Source organism: Hypanus sabinus, chromosome 4, assembly GCF_030144855.1.
Source record: "Hypanus sabinus isolate sHypSab1 chromosome 4, sHypSab1.hap1, whole genome shotgun sequence".
Lineage (NCBI taxonomy): Eukaryota > Metazoa > Chordata > Chondrichthyes > Myliobatiformes > Dasyatidae > Hypanus > Hypanus sabinus.
In genome coordinates this window covers 15,587,384-15,605,938 of record NC_082709.1, presented here as the reverse complement: position 1 = coordinate 15,605,938, position 18,555 = coordinate 15,587,384, and the positions used below count along the sequence as shown (strand labels likewise).

The 18,555-nt window shown below is 38.3% G+C and overlaps 1 protein-coding gene and 1 long non-coding RNA gene across 5 annotated transcripts in view; one reads left to right on the top strand and one right to left on the bottom strand.

The window, feature by feature from the left end:
- Positions 1-14,859, top strand: part of LOC132392509 (TRAF family member-associated NF-kappa-B activator-like) — a 99,627-nt gene extending 84,768 nt beyond the window's left edge. For all 4 annotated transcript variants that reach the window (XM_059966461.1, XM_059966458.1, XM_059966459.1 and 1 more), the window contains exon 9: positions 10,971-14,859. In XM_059966461.1, coding sequence (XP_059822444.1) covers positions 10,971-11,162 — 192 coding nt within the window. In that variant the 3' untranslated portion in view covers positions 11,163-14,859. The remainder of the gene's footprint in view (positions 1-10,970) is intronic.
- Positions 14,790-18,555, bottom strand: part of LOC132392513 (uncharacterized) — a 37,831-nt gene continuing 34,065 nt past the window's right edge. The window contains exon 2 of the long non-coding RNA XR_009511567.1: positions 14,790-17,324. This is a non-coding gene — a long non-coding RNA (uncharacterized LOC132392513). The remainder of the gene's footprint in view (positions 17,325-18,555) is intronic.

The following is an 18,555-nucleotide window of genomic DNA, read 5'->3' as shown; positions in this document are numbered from 1 at the left end:
GGACTGTGAGAAGAAGGAAACTAGAGCACCCGGAGGAAACCCACACATTCACGGAGTGAGTGTACAAACTCCTTAGAGATGGCAGAGGGAAATGAACCTGGTTTGCGGCTACCGTAAACCACTGCTAACCATTACACTACCATAATCTATATATGAAGTTAGCGTCCTGCTAAGCACTTTTATTTACTGAAGACTCTTACATAACAACCTGATCTAAATGGTCATCTGGTTACCTATTGTTGGACATAGACTGGAGAGTTTTAGAGCAACTCTCCTGGTTAGTTTCTTCAAAACCTTTGAAGGAGATATTAAGATTGTAATTGACAGAATTCTTAAGGCTGGATATTGTAAAATAACAAAAACATTACCTATAGACTGACCACATGAGTATATATGTGTATACCTAGGGTTATTGTTTAATTTGTCTGTTTTAGGAAATTTTGCAGAAATCATGTAATGTTAATTCTTACAATTTAATGGCATGAATTTTAGTGGAAATTTCCTACAGTTCTAAAGTTCAAAATAAATTTATTATCGAAGTATGGGTATGTCACGATATCCAACCCTGAGATTCTTTTCCTTGCAGACATAATAAAACCGTAATGGAATAATAACTGTAATAGAATCTGTGAAAGACCAAGTAAATGAAAGTTCTCTGGTTAATTGTTGATATTTCTCCAAGTTAGTGCCAGTTACAATTAAGTCCTCTTTCATGCGTGCTTGGATGTTGAAATCCTCAGCTTGCTGAGAATTGTTTGGTGCTTTTTCAGCTATCCTTGCATGGCATGAATTTGTGGAAATATTCCCACTAATTAGTATCAGGAATCACCTCAAAGTCTCCACAGAAGACGCATGTTTTAACATTATTTTAAAATTTTGTAGTCATTGATTTAATTATTTGTTTTTGATAGTGGGCAAAGATGAGGACTAGGGCTTAAGCAGTTGTCATTTTAGGACATTCACTGGGCAGATCTTGTGGTCTATCTCTCCCAAGTCATTTACTGCACAGAATGCCCTGAAAGGTACTGCTGCTGAATATTAGTCTCTTCTTTCAGCTTGTTCCTGCCAAGTGAATTGCATAAATAATTCGACTTTTGTTTTTGTACGTATCTGAAAAGAACAGTGAATTAATGCTGAACCAAAATATAGACTGCAAGATGTAAGAGCAGAATTAGGCCATTCAGCCTGTTGAGTGCTCTACCATTTGATCATGGCTGATTTATTATGACTCGTAACCCCGTTCTCCTGCCTGATTTCTCCTGAGGTCTTTGGATATTGCCTCGCTAACTTCAGACTGAACCTCAACCAAGATGTCACCTCTCTCTGTCTCACACAAGATCTAGCTGTCCATGAACTTGAATCATTAATCATTGCTACCAATTTACACAAACTGGCAACACAAACCTAATTGCTTTACTTATTAAAAAACACAAAATGCTGGCAGAACTCAGCAGGCCAGACAGCATCTATGGGAGGAGGTAATAACGACGTTTCGGGCCGAAACCCTTCATCAGAAGACTTCATCAGGTTTCGGCCCGAAACGTCGTTATTACTCCTCCCATAGATGCTGTCCGGCCTGCTGAGTTCTGCCAGCATTTTGTGTTTTTTCATTTATTTCCAGCATCTGCAGATTCACTCGTGTTACTTATTATTTTTCAAAGGATGATGTTTTAACTTATAAGCATCAACTGGAAACGGTGGAAGACTGAGGAGCCCTGGTCTTACTGTCTTTGGTGAAAGGAATGTGCCTGTCACTGACCTCACAGAAATGTACCCACAAAGACCCAGCAAAATGAATGACTTTGATGTGGCCTTTTTGACATCATTTGTGGACAGACATCAGTCCAGTAGAATACTTGGGACTCAGCTAGAATGATTTCATCAAACTGGATGACCTGCCAATCACGTTGAAGGATTCTCAGAGATAGAAAAATTCCATGACTGTCTACTGTTGTGTGATCAATATTTTGGGGGAGCTAGAGAGTTTGCTGAGCATTAATTTCAGCTTACTTAAAAACTCAAGAATTGAATTGAATTGACTTTATTTCTTGCATCCTTCATGTGTAAAAAAAACCTTTACGTTTCGTCTGTCTGAACGTGCAATATGCAAATTATAGTAATTTGTAATAAATAGTATATACAGTAAGATCTACAACAGAACAGTCAATATAACTTAGAAATACAATTGTGTCAGCGTGAATTAATCAGACTGATGACCTGATGGGGAGAAAGCTGTCCCAGAGCTTGTTGGTCCTGGCTTTAATGCTGCGGTAGCACTTTCTGAATGGTAGCATCTAGTTGGGGTGACTCAGGTCCCCAGTGATCCTTTAGGCCCTTTTTATGCATCTGTCCCTGTAAATGTCCTGAATAATGGGAAGTACACATCCAATGATGTGCTGGGCTGTCCGCAGAGTCCTGCGATTGAGGGAAGTTCAGTTCCCATAACAGGCGGTGATACAACCAGTCAGGATGCTCTCAATTGTGCCCCTGTGAAAAGTCCTAAGGATTTGGGAACTCATGCCGAACTTCTTCAATTATCTGAGGTGAAAGAGGCACTGTTGTGCTTTTTTCACCACACAGCTGGTATGTACAGTTGGCCCTCCTTATCCGCGGGGGATTGGTTCCGAGACCCCCCCCCCCACGCAGATACCAAAAAAACATGGATGCTCAAGTCCCTTATTTAACCTGGCACAGTGAGGTGGTCTTTAGGACCCAGTGGAACCCCGGGCTTTATTTAACATGCTCAGTGTGGTGGACATTAGGACCTGGCGGTGCAGCTCTGAGTCCGCGGTGTTTCTGTTCAAAAAAATGATCACAATTGAAAATAAGGTGGAAGTAATAAAGCAACCGGAAAGAGGTGAAATGCCATCTGTCATTGGAAAAGCGTTAGGCTACGGTCGGTCAACGATCGGAACAATTTTAATGGGGCATGTGAAAGACCCTGCCCTGATGAAAGCTACAATTATTACTAAGCAACGCAGTGGTTTAATTATTGAACTACATATGTTTCTTAAGTGTTTTATATGCTTAGAAAGGTAAAATATGTATTATATACTAAGAAAAATGTTTGACTAACTGACGCTAAATAATACCACATATATCTGTTCCAACTTCAAATCCGACTTAAAGATGGACTCAGGAATGGAACTCATTCATAACCCAGAGACTGCCTGTACTTTTAGGTCATTTCTAGATTTTTTATAATACCTAATACAATGTAAATACTATGTAAGTAGTTTTTATACTGTATTCTTTAGGGAATAATGTCAAGAAAAAATAGTCTGTACATGCTCAAGCAACGAGTGCTGGAGAGAGAACTTCCGGGTTTTCCCAAGCCGCAGTTGGTTGAATCCGCACATGCGGAATCCGTGGATAAGGAGGGCCGACTGTATAGGCCAAGGGCCTCAGTGAAATGTATACCGAGGAACTTAAAGCTGTTCACCCTCTCAACCTCAGATCCATTGATATCAATAGGGGTGAGTCTGTCTCCGTTCCTCCTGTAGTCCACAACCAGCTCCTTTGTTTTTGCTGCATTGAGGGAGAGGTTATTTTCTTGAAACCACTGGTCAGGGTGATGACTTCTTCTCTGTTGGCTGCCTTGTTATTATTTGAGATAAGGCCAGTCAATGTAGTGTCGTTAGCAAATTTAATAAGCAGATTGGAGCTGTAGGTGATGACACAGTAAAGAGAGTAAAGGAGGGGGCTTAGAACACAGCCCTGGGCTCTCCTGTGTTGAGGGTCAGAGGAGCAGAGGTGAGGGAGCCCAGTCTTACCACCTGCTGGTGATCTGACAGGAAGTCCAGGATCCAGCTGCACAATGTCATGCATCAAAATATGCTTTTTTCCAGGCTTGTTTATAAAAACAAAGTTGAAGGATGAATGTTTTACCTATGAGTCATTATAAATATTTTAAATATTGAATTTGTCAATTTTGCCAGCACATAGTATCTCAAGAGCATACACTCATCTTGCTCATCTCACTCAGTCATTTAGTGATTATTCTCCTTCAAGGTGGAGGTTCTGTTGTGGTTTGAAGATGGTGATACTTTTTATGCTTTGTGGTGGATTCCATAAAGAATTACTGTACAACAGAGCTGAGTGACTGCCATTGAGTCAAATATAATTAATGCAGCCCCAGAAAAACTGAAATATCAAAGGCTAAAATATCTTCAGCTTCTTCCCCTTGGTCATAAGATCAAAGTCAACTGTTTGCTGAGAATTGCACAGTACTATATTTGTCAACATGGAGCAGAGAATGAGTGGGAGCAAAGGATGTTTGGAATGGTGAGGGTACAGCACTGTGGGAGGGGTGTGGGACAGGTGGCAGAGAAGAAGTGCCAGGGCAGGGGGTTGGCACGGGAGGAGACGTATCCTGCCCTGAGTCGCCAAGGCCAAGTCATTTGATTCCAAACAATTGATTTATTGATCTCTCTGGTGCTTCTCCCTCCCTCCCCTTAGCCATCTTCCCTCCTGTCACAAAAAAACCTCGACACACATCAGTGTCCCTGACAAAACCTTCTCCCAATTCCACCATCTTGCCCCTTCCCACCCTCAGTCCACAACAGAGACCCATATCAGAATCAGGTTCATCATCACTCACATATGTCATGAAATTAGTTTTTTTTGTGGCACACTACAGTGTAATACATAAAATTACTGCAGTACTGTGCAAAAGTCTCAGTAGCCCTAGCTATATATAGTGTCTATAAAAAGTATTCTCCTTGCCTCCCCCATGTTATATTGTTTACAATATTGAATCATAGTGGATTTAATCAGGATTTTTTGACACTGATCAGCAAAAAGACTCTTGAAAAAAGTGAAAACAGATCTCTACAAAGTGATCTAAATTAATTACAGGTATAAGACATAAAATAGTTGATTAAGTATTCACCGTCCTCAAGTCAGTATTTAGTAGATGCACCTTTGGCAGCAATTACAGCTTGGAGTCTGTGTGAATCGGTTTCTATCAGCTTTGTATATCTGGACACTTCAATTTTTCCCTATTCTTCTTTACCATACTACTCAAGCTCCTGTCAGATTGCATGGGGATTTTGAGTGAACAGCCCTTTTCAAATCCAGCCACATGTTCTCAATTGGATTGAGGTATGGACTCTGACTTGGCCATTCCAGGAGATTAACTTTGTTGTTTTTAAGCCACTCCCATGTAGCTTTGCCTTTATGCTTGGTTATTGTCTTGCTGGAAAACAAATCTCCCAAGTCGCAGTTCTCTTGCAGACTATTTCAGGTTTTCCTCCAGAATTTCTCTGTACTTTGCTGCATTCAGTTTACCCTTTATCTTCGTGTAATGCCCTGGTTAAGATTTTTACTGCTATGCTGTAGGTATTTCATTTCAGCAGTTCTGTGATAGCTGTCTGTTCTGCTTTCAGCCTGTTTGGCTTTGAGCTGAGGTAAGAGGATACTCACCAGCAGTTGGACCTTCCAGAAATAGGTAAATTTTTACTACAGTCAATTGAACCACCTTGACTGCACACAGGTCTCCAAAAACGGATCTCCAGTTAACTAATTATGTGTCTTCTAAAACCAATCGGATGTACGAGTGAAAATTTGGAGTGTCATATTAAAGGGGGTGAATACTTACGCAATCAGTTTGTGTTTTATGTTTGTAATTTACTTAGATCACTTTGTAGAGATCTGATTTCACTTTGACACAAACAAATCTTTTTCTGTTGATCAGTTTCAAAAAGGCAAAATTATATCCACTGTGATTCAATGCTGTAAAATAATAAAACATGAAAACTCCCAGGGGGAGGGGTGAATACTTTTTATGGGCATCGTATATGTGCTTAAGACTTTTACACAGTACTGTACGTCCATCAGCTTTTCTTAATGTCGTACTTCCTTGATTATGCCACAGATTGTTGATCTCAGACCTGAGTATGTGTAAGGTAGGTATCCACAGCAGTGAAATAGGGAATTCCGAACATGTCTTCATCACATTTGTGAGTATATTTGTAACCTGTTATCCTGAAAAGTTCCTCCTATTGCTGGATTCTTCTGCCTGAGGAAATCTTTGCAGAACTACCTTCAGAAGAATCTCTTCTCTTTTCAATCAATCTCTTCATCCTAGAACTCAGCCTATTAAATCTCTGCTGCACCAACTTTCAAGACCACAATACACTTCCTTCAGTGCAGAAGCCAAACAGTGCTGTGTACTGTCAGTGTGGACTCTTCCAAGCCCTGCATAAGCGTGCAGGAAGACTTCCTAACTTAAATAGCTTTGCAATAAAAGTTATTAAATATGCCTTTATTCTGTTTACTGTAGCTCCTTATTGCTTCATTGCTTGGCGAATCCACAAATCCCAACAAGTACCTACATTTACTAGTTTCTTACTATTTAAAATCTTCTTCACCCCTTTCAAAGAAATCGAATATCGTCAGCTTTTCTCACATCATAGTCCCATCTGTCACCCTCTTGGCTATTTACTCAAACTATCTTTTCCTTTGCAGTCTCATTGTGTCATCCTCACTGCTCACTTTCTTAACCAGCTTTGTATTATATTTTTTTTCCTTGCATCTAAGTCATTAATATAAAGTGTATTTCTCAATATCCCAAAGATCAGGCAGACCAAGAACCTGCAAAGGCTAAAAGAGTGGCAGATGGAGTATAATGTGCAGTTATCCATCTTGAACAATGAATTTTAAAAAGTATATTATTTAAATGGAGTGAAACTATAAAATCTAATAAATCAGAAGGGTTCCTTCATGGAACAATAAGATCAACTTGCAAGTAATTAGGAAGACTAATGCAGTGTTGGTTTCTATTGTAAGTGTTTTGGAGCATAAAAATAAGAGTCTTTTACAGTTTCTCAGGGATCTGGGGAGATGGTTGTTGATGTTTTAAGGAGGGAGCTCCTTCTGTGGGAGGCATTGCAGATGAGGTTCACCATGTTGTTTTCTGGGCTGGGATGATGAATTCAGTACATGAAGGAATGTTGTGTAGGTTAGGCCTTTACTCACAGGAGTATGGAAGAATTGAGTGTGATCTTATGAAAAAGATTCTGCATGTGATTGACAGGATGGATGCCTAGCAGATTTTGTCTCTCTTGTAGTTATTGGAAAACTACTAGTTTCAAAGTTAAAAGGCTGCCTGTTTAAAATGAAGATCAAGAGGAAGTTTTGTGGTAAAAATTTGGAAAATAGCAAATCTAGGGAGTTGTGGAAGAGGAGTCATCAAAGATATTTAGATTGGATGTGGAAGGTATGAGGAGAAAGGAGGGAAGAGATGTTGAGATTAAGAGTGGTCACCTGTGATAATATTGAATGGCAAATCAGACCCAAGGTTCCATTAGGCCTGCTTCTTACATCTTTAGATCCTGTATTGACCAGTAAGACACCCCATCAACAGTAGTCTGAAAGAATCCCATTTATTGTCTCTTTTTTTCTGTCTAACCAGTCATTTGTCCACACTTAATTATACCTGCAACCCTGTTGCCCTTTATATAAATATGAAACAACTTTTTGTAATCTATCCCACTCACTGTTTCCCAATATACATCCACAGTACTACATCCACAGGTTTCCCTTATCTGTCCCACTAGTCACATTCTTCAAACCCCCCCCCCCCCCCCCACAACCCACGAAACTCTCTTCACTCAAGAAGCTTTGCAACAACAACTTGCTGCGGTTTCTTTGACAACAACTGTAAAACATGCACTTCCGCCATCTTGTCAGCTAAACATTCACTTCATGCTCCCCAATAATAAATGGGAGGCAGTTTTTCTCCAGCTTTGCTGGAATCCAAAAGCAAAGTACTGATGATGCTGCACTTGCAAAATAAAATAGAAGGTGTCTGGAAATGTTCAGCAGGCTGGGTAGTATCTAAGGAGAGAGAAAAGTTCCAATGACTTTATAGTGAACTGAAAATGTTCAGCAGGTCAAGTAGTTTCTATGGAGAGAGAAAGGTTCCAATGATTTTTATAGTGATCTGCAAATGTTAAGCAGGCCAGGTAGCGTCTAAGGAGAGAGAAATGTTTCAATTACTTTATAGTGAACTTGCAGTTTCTACAACTTCATTAGGAAAGCAACAACTATTGTGTGCTCTAGTATTTGCCTATCAGTTCAACCTTTAAGCATTTATTTTATCCACTTTTTGGTCTAAGAAATATTACTTGTTATACATGGATGTTCAAGTGCCAATCTGCCATTTTGCCGCTGCAGTTATTTTTTAAGTTAATTGTGTTTGGGAGAGGAGATCAATAAATTTGACATACCAATTTAGGACATTAATGCTAAATTATCATAGAAGTGGATTTAAAAATTCAACATTGGAACTGCTAGAACTTTAAACAAATTCATGCAATTTTATTGTTGAAGGGAAAATGTGTTGTCCGTAGAATTCCTTGATGCTCTAGGCCCAAGGTTCGTTGCCTGCTGTATAAACAGTACAGTTTATTAATTCTTTTGCATCATGTTTATCACCAATGCTGTTGTAAGAGATTTAGCAAAAACAAATTACACTATTTCCTCTATTGCTTAGAAGCCCTGTGGAGCTGTGAAACACACACACTCTATCACATTACTTGTTACTAATGCCTTTTTCTATTATCTCATTGGATTGTTCTTTTACTAGTTATCTGAGTATCTATTTTCAGTAGATGGCACCCTGCTTTGTACAGTGCAGAACTGTACAGAAGCAAATGAAGCAGCTGGTATATAATGACATGGATCTTCATAATATATAATTTTAAAGATTCCAAATAAAAATTACTGCTGGGTTGAGTTGAATGGAGCTATATACTCTTGGATTAATGTTTTGCAGAGCCTGAAGAGTTGTGTCAATAATTCTGAAATCAAAGACAATAAATATAGAATCATAGCAGTTTTCCATACTTCATCAATTTAGAGAACTTTGTTTTAAGGCGATTAATAAGCCTCTGTAAGGAAGACCAAATTTACTATCATCAACTATTGACTTATCTTCACTTTGGAATTAAAACATATATTTTCTCTATTCTTCAAGTTCCTTTCATCCATATCATGAATAAGGCAAGTGACTTGTGTTATTTTTCTACAATATATTTTGCAGTATGGAGGAAAATGATTATCATATTGCACTAATTTAATCATAGCAATGGAGTTTGGGCTGCTCAAGTTAATTGTTAGTCTATATTTATTAACTGGAATTACCAAAAAATATAATAAATTTAACTAAAATATATTGGGTATACTTTCTTTGTACCATTTTAATTATAGTGTTCAAAATTTTCTTTGCGCATCTAGTTTTTCATTGCAAAATAGAAAAATGAAGTTTCTCTGTTTTACCATGAAAATGAAACATTATTTTGCCAATTTTCTCTCTGCTTTCCTGGAGATATTTGAATCCTTGCTGGGACACAGTTACACATGTCCCAGGTGGCCTCTGGTGCATCACCAAGTGGCTATTATATATGTGTTAAGCTTTACAATGTGTGTCAGGATGCTGTTCAGCTACCGGGGCTGTTGCAGCTGAGCCCAATTAAGTCCCTGCCTTACATCCACACATGTGCATTTCCAGCAGGAGGCACTGGATTAGAGGAGCCTTGGCCAATTTTGGCCTCCTTGGGCAAATTTATTGAATCATTAGGAGGACTGTTCTTGATTTAACAATAGATCTAGTTTCTGCATTGTTTTCGTTATATTGACGACTAGTGGTCATCATGGAAAACCCTTATTTTTGTACTTGCTGCGGATTGTCTTTAATCAGGTTGTGTCTATGAAGACTCCTTTCAGTGACTAGTGACTGACATGAATAAGGAAGCTAATAATGGCCACGTGATTTGGAGGGCTGGCGGTCCATTTTCAAATAGCTTGTTCCTGACATTCAATTGCTATAAATGTGCAAAAGTCATTTTATGATCTATCCAGCAAAAAATTGTCTCAAAGTAAAAATATTCTTTAAAATAAAACACAGGCATAACACTGCATTATTATCTATCTCTGGTACAAAACTAAAGTGCAGGCTTTTTGTTCAGTAGCTCAACCACTTTTGTAGTCTTTGTGCAGAGATAATGGTGTAGTACCAATGCCAAAATAAAGTAGAGAAACTGCTTAAATCGGTTATCATTTATTAGTTTGCAAAGCAAGATACCCTTATAAATTGTACCCTCCTGGGACTTGTTACAATCTGCGTTTTATATTCCGTAATTTACAGTATTTAGCAAATACATATGTTTCAGTAGCTCTAGATAAATGTTCTGTCTACACCTAAGCAGACTTAATGTGCAATTTGCACCAACTGCTAGTTACATACATCAAGCAAAATGTTTATTAACAACAGGAAGTGGTGCTATTACACTTAAAATTAGGATATTAATATGCATTGATGCTGACCCAGCTCTGCAGTTAGAATTAATGCACTTGGCTACATAGAAAATCCGTAGTTCCGATCAGAACAGTCTAGTTATCATATGGTTAATAAACATTACTTCTTCGCCCCAGAACATCAATGGTATGAGATGGCAAGTGAATCATGCCGCGTACAAAATTGTTAGCAACCTTCCAGTTCTATAGTTTCCAATATATCATTGTGTTTATTGAAACTGTAAGTCTGTGAAAGAGGTTTAAAAGACTTACTATAGACATCTTTGGACTTGGGGGTGGGGAAGGAGAAACTGGGGTCATGATTGAGTAAGAGTGTGTACAGCTCTTATTGATCATTTTATTGAATATATTTTCCAGTGTAACTTGTGATTAATTTTCATCAATTTAAAGCAATCATTGGCACATGTGCATTTATTGCTGTTGAGTCATTGTGGATAAATCTATTTTGTGAAATGGGCATTTTGAGCTGATGTCTTTATGCAGCATTGAAGTAGATAAAGGGTTGATCAGAATGTATTTTTCTAGACTGCCATAAGGGCTGATTATTCCACTAAAGCTGTTGCATTATAATCTGACTTTTATAGACATATGGTGTGTTTTTCATTTACACAGCATGCTCAGTAATGAAAAATGTTTCCTCTCTCCTGCAGCCTGTGTGGAGTCCTTACCACAATAAAGAGGGTGAATTGCTGCATCAAGCATCCAATGACTCTGACCTGGACCTACGCTCCAAAATCTGTGAATTCTGTCAGGCAGTCTTCCCAGCAGGCTCCAGATCTAGGGAAAACTTCCTCAGGCATCTTAATTCACACTTTGATCTTCCCGCTAAAAATGGATTTTAATGCTTATACATTTCTACAGTTTGAGATGAAGAAACCAGTCCTGTGAACCTAACATGTTCACATGATGTATTAAATAACTCTTGTTAGTGTAGAATTATAAATTTCTAAAGAGCATCTTTTAAGGTTGGTACAGTAATGTATTTTGGAATTTTTGTCCTTGAAGGAACTTTTTACTTTGGAACAATGTCTGATTATTTATAACAGAACATTCTGACAAGTTCATTTGAATCCAATTGTTCTTTAGGGCCATTTGTGTTTTGACAAGTGTCACGTAATTGGAGTACATTAGTTGTAAATTATCCACATCAGCATTTAAAAAAATGACTTACAAAATGAGGAGGAAAAAACTGGCAGCATAAATAAAATTAATTACTAGTTTTGTAGATCTTTATCTTTTAAAAATAAAAGCTACTGGATTGTCTTTCTCTTTTCCTAACTAAAATTAACTTCAAAATTTGCCCAGCCCTCGACACAAGTCTTCATCTTTTTATTTCTCCAGTCTCTCTTGACTCATCTTGTTTATCATCTTATCCGTTGAATATATTCCCACCAAAGTGTTACCAACCAGCCTACCTTCTTGGACTCCATATTAACTTAAATTGCTCATAGCTCTTCCTCCTTGGCTACTGATTAATTTCATTCAGAACTGATGTTTATATAGTTCTCCTCAAAAGAGCACCTCCGCTCAATTCCTTGAATGTTTTGCAGCCTTCCAGATTCATGCTCATCCTGCCATAACCGGATGGTGTCACCATACCTGATCCTGTCTAAATCTTTATACAGTTTTCTTTTTTGTTAAATGTATTCTTTTGTGTTTCTTTGTTTTGTGGCTGCCTGTAAGGAGACAAATCTCAAGGCTGTATAATGTATACATACTTTGATAGTGAATGTACTTTGAATTATTGTACAGAGGAGATCATTCTGAGCATAGATTGTTTTGCTTGGTCTGAGCAGCAGTTCTGCAAGTCCCCATTCCCTCTTTCCCCTTTATATTATTTTCTTGTTATCTCTCCAATTCCCTTTTTAAAATACTCATTAATTCTGTTTCCACCATCCAAGGGAGAGCCAGTGGATGTAGTGTACCTGGACTTCCAGAAAGCTTTTGATCAAAGTCCCACATAGGAGATTAGTGGGCAAAATTAGGGCACATGGTATTGGGGACAGAGTACTGACATGGATTGAAAATTGGCTGGCTGACAGGAAACAAAGAGTAGTGATTAACGGGTCCCTTTCGGAATGGCAGGCTGTGACCAGTGGTGTACTGCAAGGTTCGGTGCTGGGACTACAGCTGTTTACAATATACGTTAATGATTTAGATGAAGGGATTAAAAGTAACATTAGCAAATTTGCTGATGACACAAAGCTGGGTGACAGTGTGAAATGTTAGGAGGATGTTACGAGAATGCAGGGTGACTTGGACAGGTTGGGTGAGTGGGCAAATGTATGGCAGATGCAGTTTAATGTGGATAAATGTGAGGTTATCCACTTTGGTGGCAAGAACAGGAAGGCAGATTACTATCTAAATGGATTCAAGTTAGGAAAAGGGGAAGTACAACAAGATCTAGGTGTTCTTGTACATCAGTCAATGAAAGCAATGAAAGCAAGCAAGATACAGCAGGCAGTGAAGAAAGCTAATGGCATGCTGGCTTTTATAACAAGAGGAATTGAGTATAGGAGTAAAGAGGTCCTTCTGCAGCTGTACAGGGCCCTGGTGAGATCCCACCTGGAGTATTGTGTGCAGTTTTGGTCTCCAAATTTGAGGAAGGACATTCTTGCTATTGAGGGAGTGCAGCGTAGGTTCACAAGGTTAATTCCCGGAATGGCGGGACTGTCATATGTTGAAAGATTGGAGCGACTGGGCTTGTATACACTGGAATTTAGAAGGATGGGAGGGGATCTGATTGAAACATATAAGATTATTAAGGGATTGGACACACTGGAGGCAGGAAGTATGTTCCCGCTGATGGGCGAGTCCAGAACTAGAGGCCACAGCTTAAGAATAAGGGGTAGGCCATTTAGAACAGAGATGCGGAAAAACTTTTTCACCCAGAGAGTGGTGGATATGTGGAATGCTCTGCCCCAGAAGGCAGTGGAGGTCAAGTCTCTGGATGCTTTCAAGAGAGAGTTAGATAGAGCTCTTATAGATAGTGGGGTCAAGGGATATGGGGAGAGGGCAAGAACAAGGTACTGATTGTGTATGACCAGCCATGATCACAGTGAATGACGGTGCTGGCTAGAAGGGCCGAATGGCCTGCTCCTGCACCTACTGTCTATTGTCTTACAAATAGTACTTTATTCTAACTACTCTGTTTTACAAAATATATTCTTTGCACCTTTTGCCCAAAGCCTTACATCTTTGCCCCAAGTTTTTGAGCTATCTACTAATGTCTGTGGTATTGCTGAGACTGTGTAGTTTCAAAAATATAATTTTCTGACCTCTACTACTTTACTTCTGAAGCATTGAGGCATGTATCCTCTGTTACCTCAAGACTGAATTGTTTCAATATATAGTAGGTTTCAACTGATCCAAAACTTTATGTCCCTCTTAAGCCGATGCTTGTTGAGTTAGATTTGATTGTAGTTATGCAATGCCTCAATTTCAATCTTAACCTCTTTCATTCTTAGAATGATTTAGGCCTTAATCTACCCATCTCTGTAACTTCATCCACTCTCAGGGATATTGAAAGCACCCAATATCTAACCTTTTAATCACACCCCGAGTACCCGATACTCAATATCGGTTCTGGAACTTCCTCAAACTACCTGTCATTTGCTTACATCTTCCACCTCTCCCCTTTTCGTATTCTGTACTCTTTAAAACCAGTCTACTTATATAAGTTCTGACAGTCCCTGTAATATTTCTCTCTTGCTCAACATCAATATTGTTTAATATTGCTTCTGTGAAGTGTTTTTGAAAAATTCTGTGAAGAGCTTTAGGAAAGCTTGAAGAATGAAACTTGCTGTTCAAGTTTGACTGATTTCATAATTTTTCACCTCATCTCACGTTCGGACATTTACCATTCTTCAACAAAATGCCTGTTCTTCAACATGCCTTACTATAACCTCCAAAATTGAATCCATTATTTTTCAATCATGACAATTCCAGCATTTGCTTGAAGTTGCCACTTTAATGCCAGTTTATTTAAATGCCAATTTAAATTCCAGCATTTGAAGTTATGAATTTGTGAGCAGTTGTGAATGTATATGCTTGCTGACATTTTATATCATTGAGAGTCTTTAAAATAAACCATTAAAAATGTTTTTTGTATTGTTCAAGGCCGTTGGTTAAAATGAATAATGTATTGCCCAAAATTGTCTGAAATTACAAAATGTACTCCATATTATATGAAAATGTTTTTCATTCATACCATCCAGTGGCAAAATGGTAGCAATTTAGCCTTCATTTTTTAGGGTTCACTTGCCTTTTTAGATGCTCTCATCTGACCCACTTAAGTTGTCTCAGTAGTTACCGTAGTCACTTAAAATACTAATGCTTTCAGTACAGAGTTGATCAAAGTGGAATTATTTATTCTGTCATCAAAGATGAAATAGAAACCAGAAACACAGTAGCTGAGGCTAACATTCACTGTTGGGCAGTAGAACTTTGAGGATATTTTTCTACAAGCAGGCTTTTAAAACTTTTATTTCAGTTATCATGTGTACAAAGAATGAAATTAAATATTTAAGTTTATCACAATTCAGGGATGTATTATTGAATCACAATGATCAATACAGGTGAACCCCTCATCAATATGTTATTCTGGTAAAGAAACCATTTTCTTGTTTCATAATTGATGCGAGTCAAAACAGGTATACAATTCTAGTTTCTCAGTGTCTAAATTATGTCTTGTCTATTTATGTGGTTCTATTTAAATGTATGAATTCAGAGCAAAAATTCAATCACTCAGGCCTGCACTGACTTTTGTTAAAATCATTACTGACATGACAGTAACTTCAGCCCTGCAGTTCATTAGAGAGCTGTCTTCCTGTGCCTTAAAACATTCAATGAATTTACTTCCACTGCTCTTTCCAGGAAGAGCGTTCTGAAAACTTTTAACCTCTGCACTGAAGAATTGTTGCCTCCTTTCTGTTTTAAATAGGTGCCCCTTATTTTTAACAGGTAACATCCAATTGTAGATTTTGCAGCGAGAGAGGAAACATTTCCATATCTAATGTCAAGAACCCTCAGGATCCCAAGTTTCAGTAGAAACCTCTCTGTTCCAAATTTCACATGATACAAGCCTGACACCTGTCCAACATGTCCTTGCCCATTCCAGGTATTGGTCTAGGAAAACTTCTCTGAACTGTTCCTTGTGAGTTAACAGCCTTCCAATGCATTAATATCCTTCCCATAGTAAAGAGATGAGTACTGTCCATAATATACCAGATATGGTCTCACTGTTAACTTGTGTAACTAAAGAATCATCTCCCTGTATTTGTATTCAATAACCTGCCAGTAAAAAATAACATTTTTACCTTCTTGATTATTTATCTATTATCTTTTTGCAGATTATGCACTCACCAAATCCCACTGCATCTTAGCTGTTCAATCTTGTGCCATTTCAATCATACCTTTTTATTTTATTTTCCCACAGATGTGAACTGTCTCACATTTTCCCCACATTTCCACATCATACTCTATTTGACAGATCTTTGCCCAGTCACTTAACATTAGATAATTCTGTAGGCCTTTTTTTCCAGTTTTATCTTTGTATCATCAGCAACTTCAACCATTTCATTTGGTGTTTTCATCAAGTTATTTATATACTAACTGGTAAAAGAAATTAATATTCCAGCAATGACTGTGTGACACTCATCCTATCTTCAAACATAGAAGCAGAATTAGGTCATTTGGCCCATTAAGTATGTCTTGCCAAATAGAAAAAGAACTATCTGATTTCCTTTGCATTATTTTAGTGCTCAAATATGAACTTAGAGCGTGCAGAAAGCAATGATTATGTAATGAGTTAAAAGTTTCATTTAATATTAGAGAAAGATACAGTATACAACCTGAAATTCGTACCCTTCACAGACATCCACGAGAAAAGCGACCCCATAGAATGAATGATAGAAACATCGAAGCCTCCCTCCCCCCCACCCTTTGCACAGGCAGCAGCAGAAGCATCAACCCAACCCCCCCCCCCCACTCCAGTTAAATCTATTTTTTTAAACGATCACTTTTAAATCATTTATTATGAAACTGACCTAACGTTAATGTACTATGTCCAATCTTGTTGAACTTTGTGTACTCTATCTCAAATGTAATTAAGTTCTGGACAAATGTATACAACTTCATTCTCTGCTGAACTTGATTTCAGCAGTGGCACTCAAGATAGGACAAGCTTGTTTAGTGAATTTTACTGTTAATGTATTGATAGTCATTGTAATTACTGATCTCTGGTATGATTTTTTTTCCTATCATGCTTCTCGTGCATTTTAATTACAAATAATGTATTTAGTTCTTTGCTGTAATCCAAATTGGAAAAAGTGAGCAAAGCTCTGGCCACAGCCAAGTTTTCTCTGTTGCAGGACTCCTTTTGGTTAGCTCATGCAGATTTGTGAAGGATTTATGTTAAAAATTATTGAAATGCAAATAATGTTTCATGATAAGGGGTTGAGTAAATATCATACAAAAACTATACTGAGATTTTAAAGGATCCTACAGAGATTTCATCTGGAATATTGTGTGCTGGTCTGGCCGCCAAGGAAGCAAATCCATACATTCAAGAAGTATTCTCATTTTACCTGATGGTTACCTGATATGATTAATGATGCACCAATGTGTTTTTACATCCTGGTTTTGACATTCCTCAGTGAAGGTTTGAATCAAGTGTTTATTTGAAATGCTTAGTTTATTCCGTTCAGTTCATCCTACAACTCCAGATGGCACCACGGTGGCATAGCAGTGAGCGCAGTGGTATTACAGTTCTTAGCAATGGAGTTCGGAGTTCATTTCTGATGTCACCTGTATGTCCTTCCCCTGGAACGCATGGGTTTCTTTTTTTTTTCGGGAGCTCCGGCTTCCTTCCACAGTTCAAAGGTGTACCAGTCGTAGGTTAATTGGTCATTGTAAAATGTCCCGTGATTAGGCTAGGGTTGAATTGGGGTTTGCTGGGGTGTTATGGCTTGAAGGACCAGAAGAGGCAACTCCATGCTGTATCCCTAAATAAATAAATAGACATGTTTTCACCACTCTAGATTTTCATACATTTCCCCCAGAATAGGGATTGGGACTCAGTTTGACAGTTGGTGCAGCACAGTAGTTAGTTTAACACTACAATAGCGCCAGCAACCTCTGTTTAATTCCCACCACTGTCTTTAAGGAGTTTGTACGTTCTCCCCATGGGTTTCCTCCACGTGCTGTGGTTTCCTCCCACAGTCCAAAAACGTGGATTAGTAAGTTAATTGGTTACATGGGTGTGTTGGCCCATGATGTATCTCCAAGTAAATAAAAATAAAAGCACAGCTGAGATTCTGATAGGGAGGTTATTGTCAAATAATGTGTAAAATATAGTTTTCATGTCTGTGGGGTTTTTTTTGTAGCAGAATATTTACCAGATCAAGAGAAGAGGCATTTGATGTTAGTTTCAGTGTCATAGTTACAGTGTACTTTGATTTAATTCTGCATCTTAAAACTTTTACGTCTGAGCTCCCAGTCAGGCTGGGCATGCTGTATTTTCACTGGGTAGACCAGGAAGGGTGTTGAAGTTCACAGTGATGTTTAGATACATTCCTACAAGTTTCTGATTCAGGTGAACTCCTAGTTTGATCTGTTCACGGGTCTGTTTAATTGGTTGCTGTTTAGCCTTCTATCCATGATGAGACTTAAATATTTTGGAATATAATTATCAAGTATTGGATGCTGTTTGCTGTATGAATGCTTAGGTAGAAAAAACCTGTTTCAGAAGGATTTGATCAGCATCTCCAGACAAAAAAAAAATGCTTCCCTCCAACTCCAACACAAGAAAATCTGCAAATGCTGTAAATCCAATGCAACACACACAAATGCCGGAGGAACTCAGCAGGCCAGGCAGCATCTATGGAAAAGAGTAAACAGTGGACATTTCAGGCCAAGACCCTTCATCAGGACTGAAAAGAAAGAGAAGTCAGAGAATCCTCTTACTCTGACTCTCTTTCTTTCCAGTCCTAATGAAGTGTCTCAGCCCAAAATGTCAACTGTTTACTCTTTTCCACCGATGCTGCCTGGCCTGCTGAGTACCTCCAGCTTTTGTGTGAGTTGCTTCCTTTGTACTCAGTCAGCTGTTAGAGCATTTATCAATGAATGGCATGTAATTATTTACATAGATGTTAACTAATTATGGGGTTGATAGTGAGACTTAAAGGAGTTAATTTCTGAAAACTCCATTGTTACTATGTTTGCCAGTGTCTACCC